At 36.1% G+C, this 16,895-nt stretch overlaps 3 protein-coding genes across 4 annotated transcripts; all 3 read left to right on the top strand.

The window, feature by feature from the left end:
• The first annotated feature begins 782 nt into the window (after positions 1–782).
• On the top strand, positions 783–5,550 carry LOC112511454 (carbonyl reductase [NADPH] 1-like). The gene is made up of 4 exons (XM_025117077.1): positions 783–1,022; positions 2,291–2,549; positions 3,077–3,271; positions 4,599–5,550. Exons 1-4 carry the CDS (start codon positions 910–912, stop codon positions 4,992–4,994), a joined length of 963 nt encoding a protein of 320 aa, XP_024972845.1. The 5' UTR covers positions 783–909; the 3' UTR covers positions 4,995–5,550.
• A 393-nt stretch (positions 5,551–5,943) lies between these two features.
• Positions 5,944–8,928, top strand: LOC112511828 (succinate dehydrogenase assembly factor 2, mitochondrial). 2 transcript variants are annotated; one of them, XM_025117623.1, is made up of 6 exons: positions 5,944–6,071; positions 6,509–6,677; positions 6,757–6,861; positions 6,981–7,107; positions 8,282–8,350; positions 8,459–8,928. In XM_025117623.1, exons 2-6 carry the CDS (start codon positions 6,544–6,546, stop codon positions 8,603–8,605), a joined length of 582 nt encoding a protein of 193 aa, XP_024973391.1. In that variant the 5' UTR covers positions 5,944–6,071; positions 6,509–6,543; the 3' UTR covers positions 8,606–8,928. The 2 variants fall into 2 exon arrangements, with proteins under 2 accessions (XP_024973391.1, XP_024973390.1); XM_025117622.1 differs by having other exon boundaries at positions 6,373–6,677.
• Positions 8,929–12,982: 4,054 nt separating this feature from the next.
• On the top strand, positions 12,983–16,582 carry LOC112510960 (CRAL-TRIO domain-containing protein YKL091C-like). The gene is made up of 6 exons (XM_025116313.1): positions 12,983–13,135; positions 13,657–13,918; positions 14,002–14,038; positions 14,644–14,749; positions 15,488–15,598; positions 16,427–16,582. The coding sequence occupies exons 1-6, from the start codon at positions 12,983–12,985 to the stop codon at positions 16,580–16,582; spliced, it is 825 nt and encodes a 274-aa protein (XP_024972081.1).
• Positions 16,583–16,895: the final 313 nt, after the last annotated feature.

Raw genomic sequence — 16,895 nt, 5'->3', positions numbered from 1 at the left:
AGATAAAGAATAAAATGAAATATTAAAAACACGATGTATCTCGCTGCATTGCGCGAGTACTCTTCTAGTATATAATAATTTATAAAGTAATTAATAAATGTTATAGTAAAATCATTTTTGAAAGTGTAGGTGAATTGTACAAGTATAAATAGTAATTGCAAAAGTTGATATGACACAATTTTTAACATAAATGTATTGCAGAGATGCAGATGGTGTTATCTTTAGGGGGTGTTTGGGATCGCTTATTTTAAGTGATCATTATTTCAGTATGATACCGGTAATAAAGAGTTTTTAGTTTTTGGATGGAGGAAAAAAAATGCTTATACCGGTTTGACACCGGTAATAAAGAGTTTTTAGTGCATTACTTTCTTCTAACTTATTAACTTATTTCGGTTTGACACCGGTAATAAAGAGTTTTTAATATGTTACTTCCTACTAACTTATTAACTTATTCCAGTGTGGTACCGATAATAAAGAGTTTTTAATATGTTACTTCCTACTAACTTATTAACTTATTCTAGTGTGGTACCGATAATAAAGAGTTTTGGTATTTGAATGAGAAAAAAAAAATATATTTATCTATTTTATCAGCTTATCCGGTATAATACCACCATAAACTAATCTAAACAATTTTTTTATAAAACTTTAATTTACCATCGTATAAATTAATGACCGCCTTTAATAAAATAAAAAAAACGTACATTGTTTTAAATAAGCAGTCCCAGACAACCTTAGCATATGTTAAAAAGTACAGGCACAGTGATCACTGAAAATCCCTCGAGCACATTCACCGGAGAAATAACGCCGCCGTTCACTCTCTCTCCTACCTTTATCTTCATCCCTTTTCCGGTGGTTCGAAAGAATTGGGAATTTCAAGCAGATAATATCGTGATTCAATACGACTGTGTGATGGATGTTACAGAGAAACGCATGAATAAGAAGGAGAGGGCCAAAGAGCGTAGAGAGAAACGTCGTGAAGAGATCTCTCTCCTCCGTACCATTCCTTATTCCGATCACCAGAGGTATATGTTTACTTCGAATACTTGCTTTTATGTGTATATTTATGCAACATAGAACCCTAATTTCCGAATATTGGACTGAAATGTAGAAATTCTGATAAACATTTACTATGAAGTGGTCGAAGTTCAAAGTTAAGATTTATGACGAGCTACTTTAGAACACTTGATTACTACAGTACACCGTGCTATAGATACTATTGGTGTAATCGTGCTAACAGATTTGAGTATTAGAGGTAATAGGCTTCAGTACTATTTGTAGGAATGAAAATGTTCGCCGGAATTTGTAACGTTCGTTAGGAGATTGTTGACATAGAAACTAGTAATTCTGGAATTGGATCATCTTCTGTTGAAAACTAGGCTTCCCAATTAGAAACTCGAAGTGATGGATTGGCATTAGGTACTGCATTTTATCTTCTGTTGAAAACTAATATGTTTACTCCTAATACTTGCTTTTATGTGTATATTGTGCGGTGGAGAACCCTAATTTCCAAATATTGGACTGAAAATGTATAAATTTTGATAAACATTCACTATGAAGTTGCCGAAGTTCAAAGTTAAGATTTATGACGAGCTCGTGTACTTCAGGACACTTGATTACTACAGTACACCATGCTAGTAGATACTATTGCTGTAATTGTTTTAACTTATTTGAATATTAGAGGTAATAGGCTTCAGCACTATTTGTAGGAATGAAAATATTCGCTGGTATTTGTAACGTTCGTGAGGAGATTATTGACATAGAAACTAGTAATTCTGGAATTGGATCATCTTCGGTTGAAAACTAGGCTTCCGAATTAGAAACTTGAAGTGATGGGTTGACATTAGGTACTGCATTTCTGTGTAATGTTTGAACTATTGTGGTATTGGTCACTTTCAACATGATGAATTGGTACCTTTAGTCTTTCGATGGAAGGTAACAAATAACTCTGATACTCAAATCTGTTGAATGATTACACCAATATTGTCTATTAGCAAGTTTTTGTTCTAAAGTAGAATAGCTCGTCATAAATCGTAATGTTGAACTTCTGCCACTTCATAGTGATATTTATCAAAATTTCTACATTTTCAGTCCAATATTTGTGAATTTGGTTCTCCATTGCATAAATACACACATAACAGCACGTACTAGGAGTAAACAAATACCTCTAGTGATTGGGATAAGGAATTGTACGGAGGAGAGAGATCTCTACGTGACGTTTCTCTCTACACTCTGTTTTCTTTACCTCCTTAACTTGTGAGCATAAATGTTATGTTTCTGTTGAAACTCTTAGGTGGTGGTCTGCAAAAACAATAGCTGTAGTGACCGGTGCCAATCGAGGAATTGGATTTGAGATTGCACGCCAACTTGCGTTACATGGGTTGACGGTCATTCTTACTGCCAGAGACATTGCCGTGGGTGAAGAAGCAGCTAGGGTCCTACGTGAAGGAGGCTTGAAAGTTGTCTTCCATCAACTCGATATCGTAGACCATGAATCGATTGATTCATTTTGTGCTTGGGTAAAGGAAAAGTATGGTGGTATAGATGTTTTGGTAAGATGACAACACTTCCCTTTGCAACTTCTAGAATGAACCAAAGGTTCATTAGCCGCTAGGGGTGTAAACTAGTTGAGCTTTTAGTGAGCTACTCGAGTTCAAGTTCGTTTATCTCGAGCTTAATCTTTCTCGAGCTCGAGTTGATCTTGAAGATAAAATAGAATTGTTTAACTTAATGAGTCGAACTCATAAACCCAATGTTCGACTTAGCTCGTTCAAAAGAGTGACCTGAGGTGACCGCCAGTTTCACTGCCGGGCATAAAGAAGTGTGTCGTCATTTTTGTAAAAGATGTATTTTTAGGCTATTTTTGTAGTTCTGTTTACAAAAGGCTATTTGAGTTGAGAACCTTGTGACGCATTCAAGAGAAAAAAAGCAAACTTATTTGGTAAAAGGAGTATTTACTTGACAAGCTGTGGTCCCTAGATATGTATTTATCTGCTATTGTATGGCTTTAACTTTTGGGTGGGGGACACTCATTTAACTTGTATTTACCAGATGTATTTGTTAATGCAATCTTTTACAGATAAATAATGCTGGAATAAGTTATAATACCGGCTCAGATAATTCTGTCGAGTTTGCAGAAAAGGTGATCAAAACCAACTATGTTGGCACGAAAAATATGACTAAAGCTGCGATCCCATTGATGAGGCCTTCTGCTGAAGGTGCTCGGGTTGTTTTGGTGAGCTCACGACTGGGAAGGCTTAATGGCAGGAGAAATGTACGTACAATCTTTGCTCTCTAGCCTTTCGTCCTTAAATTTGATCCTCTACTTTTCCCTCAGTTTTAAACTAATTAGGAACAATACTCACCATCTTAAAATGTGTTTTTGACGGCCAATCAGCCAATATGAAGTCTAAGGGTCTGTTTGTTAGCAGCTTAATGAGACTCACAGCTTACTCGGTCAGCTATACATGACTGTTTGGTAGTGGCTTAATGATATAGAAAGTGGCTTAATCAGCAAGCTTCCAGAGGAGAGCTTTATGCAAAAAGCCAAAAAAAAAAATTCCAACCTGTCCTTCACAATTGAAAAACATGCTCATTCACCTATGAAAAAACCCCTTTCAAACAAAAACCTTCCCAATCTATACAGAGTTCATTAAATACCAAGTCAAACCACAATATTAATTAGACTTCTTAAAAAGGGTTATTAAATAGATGATAAACCCTAATTAAATACACGGTTCTTATAACTTCATGCCTCTTTCTCTATAAATACCCAGACCTTAAAACTCCCCCCTCATGGTTAACGCTTTAAACTCCTCCCTTCTGCCTCTATTGAAGTACTGCACTGGAGTACTTGCTACATATTTGAGTTGTGTATAACTGTGTGTGTATGTATATTTTTTCATAAGATGCGGCTCACTTGAGGCCCGCGCCTCGGCCTCGGGACCCCTTTGCGTCTAAGTGCGCCTTGAGCCTTTAACAACTTTGGAGACGAGTTTCTTATTTTATCTCGTTCCATCCTGTCCAGCATATCGAGCGCACCCTTGCTATCTTGACAATTTTCATCCCTGCTATATAATCTAGTCCCTGTTGATGATCTTAGGCCCTATTTGGGCAAAACCGCCAATGGGAGCTATAGTGGCTTGATTGTCAAGGTTGGTCCTTGCCTTAGCAACATGACAAATGGAACCTAGTGAAACACTGCCAATGGGAACTTTTTTTTCTTAAATCTTTTTGTACCTTTACATACTCTGTTCACAGACACACACATATAGGGTCAGATTCGGGGGAAAACCGCAAAAAAATGAAAAACTGATGAACACACTGGGTAACCGTTCATGTGGACGGTATGCACATATGCATCAAGTAATTTGTAAGCAATTTGTCCGATATTAACATGTGCAAAACATGCACACGTGCATAAAAACCAAAAAACAGCTTCAATTACTTGTATGCATATGTGCATACCGTCCTGATGGAAGCTCTCAACAAGCTAGTTTTGCTTGGCCACCTTAAGTGGATGCTCTTAAGTGGCTCGTATTCTCTTGATGTAGCTTTTACTAAATTCCATTTTGCATCATCTAATTATTTTCCCATATCAGAGGATTGGTGACGTCGCCTTGAGACAACAATTACAAGATGTGGAATCGCTATCGGAGGATCTAATCGACACGACAATGAACAAGTTCTTGGAACAAGTCAAAGACGGGAGTTGGATCTCAGGAGGATGGCCTCAAAACAATACCGACTATTCCTTATCGAAGCTCGCGGTTAATGCTTACGCAAGGCTTACGGCCAGGATACTCTCGGAAAAACCCGAAGGCGAGAGGATATATATCAATTGTTGTTGCCCAGGTTGGGTCAAGACCGCCATGACCGGCTGGGCAGGCCTAACGTCACCCGAGGAAGGAGCCGATACACCCGCATGGCTTGCCTTGCTTCCAAACCAATCTATTAGCGGCAAATTCTTTGCTGAAAGACGTGAGATAAACTTCTGAAAGCGGGTTCTGTCAAGTAAGACCCTCGTAAGTAGATGAATACGAAGAATTTCTTTGAGAATCCTACGAGATCCGTTCGTTCTTTTTTCTCTGAAAGATGGTCAGAACTTATCTGTGCTCGAATCCTACTGAAAAGTCCAATAGAGTTCAGAAATTGTTAAAGACCAACAAAATCTTTCGAGAGGTCCAATCGAGTTCAGAAATGTTTAATAGTTACGTTTTACATTATTTTTAGGGTCTCGTGGGATTTGTCAAGCTGCGTGCAAGCCCGCAATGGCCGTGGTATGGGGTATATCGTCACCATGATCGAGGGTGTCGTTGGAGGGGAAGGACCATGATGCAAGGATAAATATCTGTTGTCACGAAATCAAACGTCTCGTCTCTATCCAACCAATGAAATTGGGACACCTCATATATTCATATTATTTGTATTGTATAAGTTTTATTTCATAAATTTTTAGATTTTACAAAAACACCCTTAAATTTTGTATTACTTTTAATTAAACCGAGCCAAACGAATCTATATGATATTTAGATGTCGGGTTTGAAGATGAAATGTATGTAGGCCTGATCTTTATTGTCATATAAAATTTTTACATGAATAATGCCAAATTAAAAATTAGGTAATTTTATTTAATGGTTTTATAATCTGAACTTTTCTACGAAGGTATTATAATTAGGAGAAAATTGCATGAAAAAATAACGTATTTTAACTTGATTCTTATTTTGGGTAATATATTTTTAAAATTTTCATTTTGGCACCTAAGTTGTAAAGTTCTATACATTTAAGTATTTGGGTAACAGGTTGAAGCATTAACAAGTTACTATGCTGATTAGGCGAGTTTACTCCGGGACAAAAATCGTTATAAACGTCAAACTATAAGGACCAAAATCGTAGTTTACTCTAGTTTATTTTAAAGGTAAACAAACAGGGATCAAAGTTGATAGTAGTCGGTCACCGTCCGCCGAACAAAGATCAGCCCCTGCCTAGCTGTCGGTTGCCGTCCGCCGTGCTCGTCGTCAGGCGCCGCCCTTGCTCGGCCAGTTGTCTCTCAGACTCAACTCTCAGTCTATCAGGTTCTGTCCTAATTCTCTAAACTCATCTGATTTCTATCATGTTGCCCTAATTTTGTATCGTTCTGATCGATATGAAGATGATTCTAAAGTTAAATGTACAAACAACATTGAATTTAGATTCATTTTAATGCATTGATTACTTGTAAGTGGTGGTTCGTTCGAAGTAGCTGGCTACAAAATTGCCATGGTGTTTCGTGGAACCATAGCATTTTAATTTGTTTCAAAAGCTAAACGTACAAACTGTGTTGCATTTCGATTCGTTTTAATGCATTGGTTACTTGTACGTGGTGGTTGTTTGAAGTGGCTGGCCACAAAATTGCCACGGTGCTTTGCGGTTGTTCACAAAGGACAGCCGTTCTCCCGCTACGCCACGCACACCTTGCGTATCTCTGATGGTGAATCGAACAAATAAAGAGATCTCACTTCCTAATTCACAGTGATATCGAATTTGATCATAAGAAAGAGCTCAAAAATGGCGAGTTTGAGAAGAACTCTGTTGTTTGGCATATCTCGCTTCCTTAATTCGACGGCCGCTCCCGCTCGGGTAAACGCCGGCGGCGCGTCATCAAATGGCATCATCCAGTATCAATATCTTTACAAATCAAGGTAATCAGTTCTGTATGTGCATGTGTGCTTGTGTTTTGCCTAATTTTGTTCGTCTATTGATGTTTTATATAATTTTCAGGCCTTGTGTTAGTTCCTTCTCTCGTCTCTATTCTTCAAATGATGGTATCGAATCGCTAGATTTGGATTTATCTAATGAAGAAAGCAAGCGGCAGTTGATGAACAGGTTTGTTTTCATCCTTATGAATTATAGATGGATCCAAAAGCTTTTTTAGAAGAGTGATTGACTTAATTGATGATGATGAACTCTGATTTCTTTCATCATGTTTACTGTAAATTGGATAGATTTATATATAGGAGCAAACAAAGGGGTTTTCTTGAGCTGGACTTGGTTTTGGGAAGTTGGGTGGAGAAACACATTGGATCTTTGGATGAGAAGGGGATTAGAGCCCTTGCTGATGTCCTAAACCTGGTAAATTTTGCAAATGTTGTTGTTAATTATCAGATTATTCTTTTGTTAATCTCTATATTACCTTTGCATGATCATGTAAACCGAACTAGTATATCTCACTCGGAGATGGGGTTTGAGTATGCGATGTACGTAGACCTGGCATGTACTCCAAAGAGTAGAGTTGTTGTTTCGTAAAACCCCCAATTTTGCACAATCATGTAGTTATTGAAATTGTTCGAGGGTCTATTTGTAAGTAGCTTAATGAGCTTAATGAGACTCGCACGTTTGGTAGTGGTTTAATGATATAGAAAGTGGTTTATTCAGTAAGTTTTTAGGAAAGAGCTTTATGCAGAAAGCCAAGTTTTTTTTTCCAAACCTGCCCCTCCAAATTAAAAAACACGCTCTTAATGGAAAAAACTTGCAAACAAAAACCTTTTCAATCTAGACAGACTAATCCACACAGACAACTTTATTCATACATGACTTAATGGAAAACCTACCAAACAGCTCCGAGTCTTCTTGCATTATTTTGGTCTTACTGAACAGCTCAAAACTTTTGTCTATTATGTGCAAGCTCTAGCTCATTCTTTAGTGTTGTATGCAATGGATTGCCAGTTTAGTTATGTTAACCAAGCGAAAAGTAGTAAGGTACCTTGGCAGTCAACCTTATTAGGTTATCTTCGGTCATGGTCCATCGGCCATCTTGGATCTATAAGGCGCGAACCAGCTTACTTGGAACAAAAAAGCAGCCCTTATTATGACAGGTAGAGAATGGAGGAAAATAGCTCAAATTAATCCCATTCATTCTTAGGGGCTCCTTGATTGGGTTTTAGGAAGGAAATAAGGATGAGAATGTTGTGGAATGAAAATGGTAGCGAGTTTCATTTCTTCCAATTTTGAGAAATGTTTCATTACCCAAGATTCTGGTAATGGCTCATTCCATAGTATCAAACTAAACATCGTTAATGATTTCTATATCTATCGAGCACTCCCTTAGTTTTGACGAATGGCCCAACTAGAGGGCTTTCACGTTGTTGGTAGTTGCAGTGTTTGATATGCGTTTTGTGTTGCTATTTCTTCCTTCTTTTGCCATGGAAGACATGTTATAGGTTTGTCTCTTCTGATGATCGGTTTTCATCATTGCATGGAAACAAAATTCGCTCTATTCGGTTTTATATTATTTTCCCGACCGCAGGAAAATCCAGATTTGTGGAAATGGCTAACTGGGCAAGAGCAACCTCCAGAAGCGATCAACACGAATCCTGTGAGTTAGACATCACTTAAAATCTGGAACCATATACCCTCATCTTTATCTGTGTTTCTTCCCTATTTGAACGGTTACCTTATCCGGGCAAGTTCATTTCTATGATAGGTATTTGTTGAGGTGCGTAGCAAGGTAATGAAGAACCTCGACAACTGTGCTTCTCCACAGACAAGGGCCGCACCTGGGCAGCCATGGGTGAGAGGATGGGATGATTTCAAGAAAGGTCGTGATAGCCCTATGGTCGGCAACCAGTAGGTATTTCTATGACCCTTTTTTTATAGTAAGCTTGCGTATTATGTTAAAAGCGTGAAGAATAAAGCTGTCAAAAGCGAAAATTGTGTAGTGACATTAAGTTGTACGCCATAGATAACTTTACGTGTGAGCTCAATCACCATAGTCGTTCCTGTTTACAAGATTGTTCTGGATGAATAAAGCTGTCTGCATGGATAAAGCTAATACATACAGACACCACAGTTGGCGCGTAGTATGTTAGTGTATGATGGTTTTATTTGTTCTTTTCATTAAGCCCATACAGACACCATAGTCATTATGTTAGTGAATGATGGTTTTGAGGTGGTGATCTCTTTTTTCTCTTCTAATCTATTTATGTTGCTTTTTGTGTTGTGCTCTTTTCTTTAAATTCAGTTTCCAGATCGTCTTTATTGCCTTTTTTGGGTACCATGGGAACTCGGAAGTGTTGTAGAGGGCTCGCTATGACAGCCCCGTGGCTCATAGTAAAAAAAAACATGTGCCCATAGGGTCCTAATCAAATGAGAACTATTTTGTAGACTTGAGATCACATGAGATCAGTATGTTTTTGTGAGACCCGTGAGACCACTTTTTTATACTTGAAATTTCACAGCAAAACGCTGTGAATGTAACCTTCGTAGTGTTTTTGCTGTGAAGCTTCGACTTTTTTTACCTTCACAGCATTTTGCTGTGAAGTTTTAAGTGTAAAAAATTGTCCCACGGTTCTCACAAAAACAGGTTGGTCTCACGTGAACCCAACCCTAAGTATTTATCTCTATATATAGAGAGATATAAATCGCATATTGAAAACCGTCGTGACCTTTGCTGTTGTGGCTTGTAAGACTCGAGGGATTACAAAAAATATAACCGGGCAAAGTAACAGACCATGATTGAGTCTTAAAGAGTGAGAGTTGTGATGTTGGGTTTAAATCATGGGTTAATTTGAAGCATATTATGCTTTTTTTTAATTAATAATGTGTAGTAATATTGTGTCCATAATTTATATTTGCAAAATTATATACATGTTCAATGTAATTTATTAATATAAAAGAGTTTACTAAGCAATAATATTTTATTCATCACTAAATTGTTAAAATAAACCAAATGGTATTTGGCCTAACGAYATGCGAGTCTTTGGCCTCCTATAAGGGTTTAAACCTCAAGGGTGTGTGAGTTTATTTGTTCTATTTACCATATACAAATATTATATACTTCAAAAAAAATGTTGAAAAATAATAGATCTATGTAATCTAGTATTTTTCATTGAATACAAATTAAATGGTTTACACAAAGCGACCATTTTAAAAGAAGAAAAAAGGTGGAACTGCTATAGTTAGGGGCCGTTTACCAAACGCTTATTCGGGTAAGGATTTACCAAGTCACATTACCTCATCGGATAAATGTGGTAAGGACCAAGAATCTTACCCGGTAAGAGCGAGACAATGACCAATAGTCTTACCCAGTAAGTGAGGGCGACGACTCTTACCACGGTAAGTGCTTACCGTGTAAATTGTTACATGCGATGTCGTTTTGGTAGACTAAAATCTTACCCGGTAAGTAAATAGTAGTGTTATATTTTACCGGTAAGCACTTACCTGGTAAGTATTTAGTAAACGGCCACTTACTTCCTGTATTACTTAACGTTCTAGCATATTTATTTGTCTTAAATATGTAGGCATATTGCAACAAAAATAATTTATTTTATTTCAATCTTTATTTTCGAAATGATACTCCTTTTTTTTTATAACACGTATATCCAAACCCGCTCTGTGAGCCGATAATCCCAGGACGATCACTCGTTTTGCAGGAAGCAAAGAGTCACCGTATTTGAATCTCCGTGGGTACAAAAGGATTTTTATTTCTCATTGGATTCAAATCTGTAACCTCTAAGCACTTTTGACTTTTGGAGCTCAAGCTTAAATCAATCAGACACGACTCTTGTTATTAAAGATACTTTCAAATGACCTACTTAAGTGTCTATATCAAACTTTATAAACTAAAAAAAGAGTTGGATACCTTTAAACTTGATAAAAGTTAATGAAACATAAATGACGTAATAATAAACCAAATTAAAAATTGACTTATCTATAATGTAGCAATTATATTGATTTTCTTTAATATACCAAACATTTCTAAAAACACTCAGACCAATTTTAGCACAAAATAACATAAAAATTGCTATAATAACAATAAGACTTAGGATAACGTGACAYCAGCTTATTTTCATGAGACTATTTTTTTACATTTGAAACTTCACGGTAAAACGTTATGAAGGTAACCTTCACATGTTTTTGCTGTGAAGGTTCGACTTTTTTACCTTCACAACGTTTTGCTGTGAAGTTTCAAGTGTAAAAAAATGGTCTCACAAAAACAAGCTGATCTCACTTGAACCCAGCTCATAACAATAAATAATAATAATAATAATAATAATAATAATAATAATAATAATAATAATAATAATAATAATAATAATAATAATAAAGTCATGTCAACATCATTTTTATTAAAAAATGACACATCATCAATATTATAACGGGAAATTGGTCCTTTTTTGGGTTATATAAAACCCCTAAATACATCATCCGAAAATACGTACCCCTTCTTTGTAAAAAAGTTATAAGAATTTACAAAATCCGCTGAATTTTGTATCTTTTATCATAAATAAAATATATATTTAAATTAGATCAAAGGGTAAATATCTACTTTAAAAAAAAGGCAATTGAAGTTTGTCAAAAACTGTAAAATAAGGTATTCATCTATAAAAAAATGAATCCTATCTTTTATTTGGTGTTATCCGTACCTTATTATGTATAAAATGACTATTTTACCCTTTGATCTAATTTAAAACTTGACACCTTAGGTACCAAAATAGAGTTACATGTTTTTCATATATACTCAACATAGCAATAATTCTAATATTAATAAATATCCAATTTTAAATAAAAACAGATCAAGAAAATACCATTTTGTAAAGGAAACAACATAAAAGGTTGTTGCGACACTAAACGATGATCACCGTAAGTCCGTAACAAACTATTGTCGTAGATTTTAGAATAACCGACACGACTTCAAACATTGTCGATGGAATCTTGATGGCATGCTTATGATATGATTAAAATGCGTTTAAAATAAGGAATTGAATAAGTTGTAAGTTTACAAAAAAAACACCCAACCCATGTAATGGTTCTTATTCACTCAGCCATATATGAGTTTATTTTACGGCTTTAATCGTTAAATCACTAAGGGGTCATTTACCAAACGCTTATCCAGGTAAGCGTTTACCAAGTCATATTATTTTAGTGGATGAATATGATAAGGATCAAGAATCTTACCCGGTAAGAGCGAAGGCAAGGACTGAGAGTCTTACCCGGTAAGTGAGAGCGACAATCTTACCACAGTTAGTGCTTACCGGGTAAATTGTTGCATACGATGCTGTTTTGGTGGACTAATATCTTAAGTAACTGATAATGTTGAATTTTACCCGTAAACGCTTAGGTAAGTGTGTGGCTAAACTGCCCCTAAGCCAAAATGACTAAATATAATAAGCCAGGACCCCATTAGATCACCTCAAGCAAATTAATACCAGAATTGTCCCATAAATAATCCAACCCTCTCTATTTGCCTCTCAAATCCATTAGTCTCCCGTCCTTCGAACACACATCTTAATCCATACAATACTTAATGAAAAACATATATAAGACAGACGAAAACCTCAYTACTTTTTAGAACAGATAAAATGTTTGCATACATCTTACCCCTCAGACCCATCTTCGTGGACCGTGTCAGATACACTAGAAATGTTTTTACACGTCTACGTGTGAACAGGTATACATCTATCCTATGTGTACATCTCTCTCTATATAGGCGAGAGTTGTGGGAGAAGGGAAGTTATGGTGTGAAGTGTAAGAAGAGGTTAACCACAAGGGTGGTGTCTGATAGGTTTGAGCTTGGCTCCAAAGGTCAAAAGTACCCGGAGGTCCCAGGTTCAAATCCAAGGAGGAATAAAAATCCCATTGTGGCCATGGAGGTTCAAATGCGGTGACTCCGGGTTATCTGCAAAGCAGGTGGTCGCCCTGGGATTAGTCGGCTCGCATAGCGGGTTGGATATCCAGGTTAATAAAAAAAAAGTGTAAGACGAGGTCTAAACCGTTGATCACTTTTAATCTCATGCCCACCCATGAATTGCGTTTTAGAAGGGAATTGATCCGGTGCATCTCGGTGCACCTTCATTAGTGTTGGCATTCAATTAGGATTGATCCAAGGGTGAAGATCTCTTTTTATGCTTCTCACCGTAACCCAACCCTATATATATACGTAGCAAGAGAGAGAGGGGGTGGGGATGTAACATCATACAACTTCCAGGATATAGAAAGAAAGAAACAGATGGAGGGGAAGCAAGTGATGTATGAAAGTAATGAAAAAGCAGAAGCAAGTGGTGGTGTTCTGCATAGTAAGAATGGGAACATCAGCCAAAAGGAACACAAGATTATTCTTCAAATGAGAGCTTTAGTTGAAAAGCATGATTCTACCACCAAGGTCAGCCCCCTCCCCCCTTTTAGATGGAAGGAGCGTGTTTTTTTAAGTGGGAGTGACGGGTTTGGAAAAAACTTGGCTTTCTGACATAAAGCTCCCTCATAAAAGCTTACTAAATAAGCCATTTTCTATATCATTAAGTCACTACCAAACAATCATATATAGCTGACCGAACAAGCTGGGAGTCTCATTAAACTGCTAACAAACGTGCACATAATATGGATAAAGTTGTTTGTATGGATTAATCTATCTGTATAGATGGAAAGGTTTTTGTTCGGCAAGGGTTTTTTCATATGTATTCTTTAATTGGGAGGGCAGGTTTGGAAAAAACTTAGCTTTCTGCATAAAGCTCTCTTTTAGAAGCTTTCTGAATAAGCCACTACCAAACAGTCATGTATAGCTGAGCAAATAAGTTGCGAGTCTCATTAAGTTCATTAAGCTACTAACAAACAGGCCCTAAGACTAGCAACTCCGTAGATACAATCGTATGAGATCAGTGTATAATGACTCTAATTGTATTTCAGGAGTGTGACGATGCAACAATGAGACGGTTTCTTAGAGCTCGTGATTTGGACATCGATGAAGCTAGTTATATGTTTCTAAGGTACCTAAGATGGCGAAAAACATTCCTTCCAAATGGTTCGATTTCTATTTCAGAGATCCCAAATGATATAGCGCAAAACAAGATGTTCATGCAAGGAACGGATAAAAGTGGACGCCCAATAACGGTCGTGTTTGGCGGTAGACATTACCGCAACAAAACCGGAGGTCTAGAAGAGTTCAAACGTATGTTTTTAAACTTATAACAAGTGTTCATTAATTCAAGTGTTTTGTATGTGTTTTATAAACCAGTAGTGAATGCATCACAGGCTTTGTGGTCTTTGGACTTGAAAAAATATGTTCAAGGTACAACTATCTTGCTTCACAACTCATTTTATTTTACTGCACTTGGTATGCGGACGGAACTGGATAGCACAGGATAGGTGAGAGTAAGAGGTACGTGGGTGATAGAATTCTGGAAGGTTTTGGGTTTTAATTTTACATGGGTAGCTTAGTAATTTACCAATCTTGGTGGGACAATAGATGCGATTTTGTTCCACTCAGGTCTTGTCCTATCTCAGTCTAATGTCATGCTAAACGTGAGACAACATTTTTTTGTAATGTCCAATCATGTCTAGTGTACCAAATGCACTCTAATTGAAAAGATCGTGTGCTCCCTCCTGTCCCCGAAAAATTGCAAATTTTTTGACTTGTCACATAATTTAATAAAAGTTTTCGAATGGTAATAGAATACCTAAAATACCCATGAAATACAAAAGACTCTTGTATCACAATTATAGTCTCACCATATCTTGCAATGAATGCAAGTAGATAAACAGGTAAATTTGAACCGAGACAACGCAAAATAGAAAGTGAGTGCATTTTTTTGGGACGAAGGGAGTAAATACCATTTTTGGGTTTTGTTATGAAAAATATTTGGTGATCGATATCTAAAATACGAACATCATCAGGATGACACGAGGCCAGGAAAAGTTTGTGTCCATCAATGATCTTCAAGGATGGGGATATTCAAACTGCGATATACAAGGATATCATGCCTCACTCTTAATTTTACAGGTCTGCATGCATCTAACCCTTTGTATGTGCACGTGCAAGCATGCCAAACACGTGTTTATGAAGAAAAACCAAACGAAACTCAGGATATCTCACCCGAAGGTAGGGTTTGAAAGAGGTAAAATGTGCAGAAAATAGAGATGCACAAAAAGCAACAAAGCCCGAACCCAGGCCCGAAAAGCCCAGGTTTCTTTGCTTACTGAAAACTAGGATTGGAAGGTCCAGGCCTTGTGCACCTCAGACCTAATGCCTATCTCAAAGGACAGAGAAGCTGCTTCCGAGAAGAAATAGCCTTTCMTTCCATATCTTTTATGGACATTACACATCAAAGCATCTTCAATAGATTCTCTATAATTTTTCTAAAATAGAGAATCAAAAGCTTGAAACCTCTAAAAAAAWTKSMWTYMAMYYCMAMWRRWTYYYYWWTTTTKRAAMYTYMAWKKTWAWTWWWWTWWTWAAAWWWTKKWWWAMMWYYYMAWWMMWTTTAAAAARAACATTATATAAAATAATAATAATTCAATCTCATTAGTGGGAATGAATAAAAAAATCATTTCTCTCTCCTCACATCAAGTTTTAGAGAATTCTCTAAACATGAAGTTTTACATGTTTTCTCTATTTTGGATAACAATATAAAGAATCTGTTGGAGCAATATAGAGAACAAAACCTGTATTTTCTATATTTTTAGAGAATCTGTTGGAGATGCTATCAGGAACTAAAACATTAGTTGATGTTCATGACAGGAATATTATCCAGAAAGGCTTGAAAAACTATTTGTTGTGCATGCACCTTATGTATTTATGGCAATATGGAAGCTTATTAGCCCATTCATTGATGAAGAAACAAAGAAAAAGGTAAAAGCTTGTTTGTGTCTTATACCAGTAGCTTGTAATGCATTTCTTAATTGGTGGCCACACTAAGGGTGAGTTTGGTACATGGATAAGACAGAATTGAGCATGGATCACTGTTTCATGTTTGGCAGGACATTTATATGGAACAAGGTGGAACATACTTATATTTTACCAATATAACCTCTTAATAAAACTTAATTCTCTTCTAAAACATCAAATACGTCTCTCCCTTTACATTTTAGTCATTCTTTAAATTATATTTGTTGTATTTTATGCTTTTTAAACTTTCACTTTATTGTCCACAAAATATTATTTATATACAGATTCTATATTTTGATTAATTTATGAAATTTATTAAATATTAATAATATAAAATAATATAAAAAAGTATAAAATAAAAATTGGAAACTATATGAACTTTTCATTGTGGTGTCATTTTGATCCTCTTGATGAAAACTTTCTAATGATATATTTTGTTATAAAGAATATTTATTTTATTATAATTTAATAAATTACATACATTCATTGAAATATATAAACAACTCATTAGGGGTAAATTGGTCGTTTTATTTGTTTTGTCATGTCCAGTTATGTCTTAGCAAATGTTGAATAGTTGGGGTGTCCTATCCAGTTTGGATACCAAACGCACCCTAAATTCACAAATAGACCAATAGGTCATTTTGGACCAGCGGTACCCGGTTACCGGTTACTGGTAGAGCCCAACCTCCATGGAGGTAAAGGGTTCAAGAGAGTGTGTGTGTGTGTTTGTAAATATTATATACCTGAAAAGAAATCAYGAAGAGTAAGATTGAGTTTAAATGTACCTTGCAGATCGTGTTCGTTGAAAATAAGAAGGTGAAATCTACACTGCTGAAAGAGATCGACGAGAGCCAGCTTCCAGAAATTTATGGCGGAAAACTGAAATTGGTTCCTATCCAAGACAGTTASATTGGTCATATTTGTTCAAATCCTCCTAATGACTGTTAGTATTGCCTACTATGAAAATGGTTTGTACCAGAAAATTGTTATTGCACAGACTTGTCATAGTCGTWTAAAACACCATATAGACAACTAATTCAGTATTGTCAATCAAATACAGAATATTTAAAGCTAAACTAAATGCATCTATTAGTTTTTTATTAGATTGTTGATATTACATTGAGAATTTGATGTATTAGACACTCACTTTGCAAGTTCTTASGTAGATTGTTTTTCTTTTATCCTTATATTGAGTCATTTTATTACTTCATTTTCCCTTTTATTAATTATGGAGCTAAACTATGTGGTTTACTTGTTTCTA

This window comes from Cynara cardunculus (assembly GCF_001531365.2).
Source record: "Cynara cardunculus var. scolymus isolate 2C chromosome LG 4, CcrdV1, whole genome shotgun sequence".
Classification (NCBI taxonomy): domain Eukaryota; kingdom Viridiplantae; phylum Streptophyta; class Magnoliopsida; order Asterales; family Asteraceae; genus Cynara; species Cynara cardunculus.
This window is presented reverse-complemented; position numbering and strand designations above follow the sequence as displayed.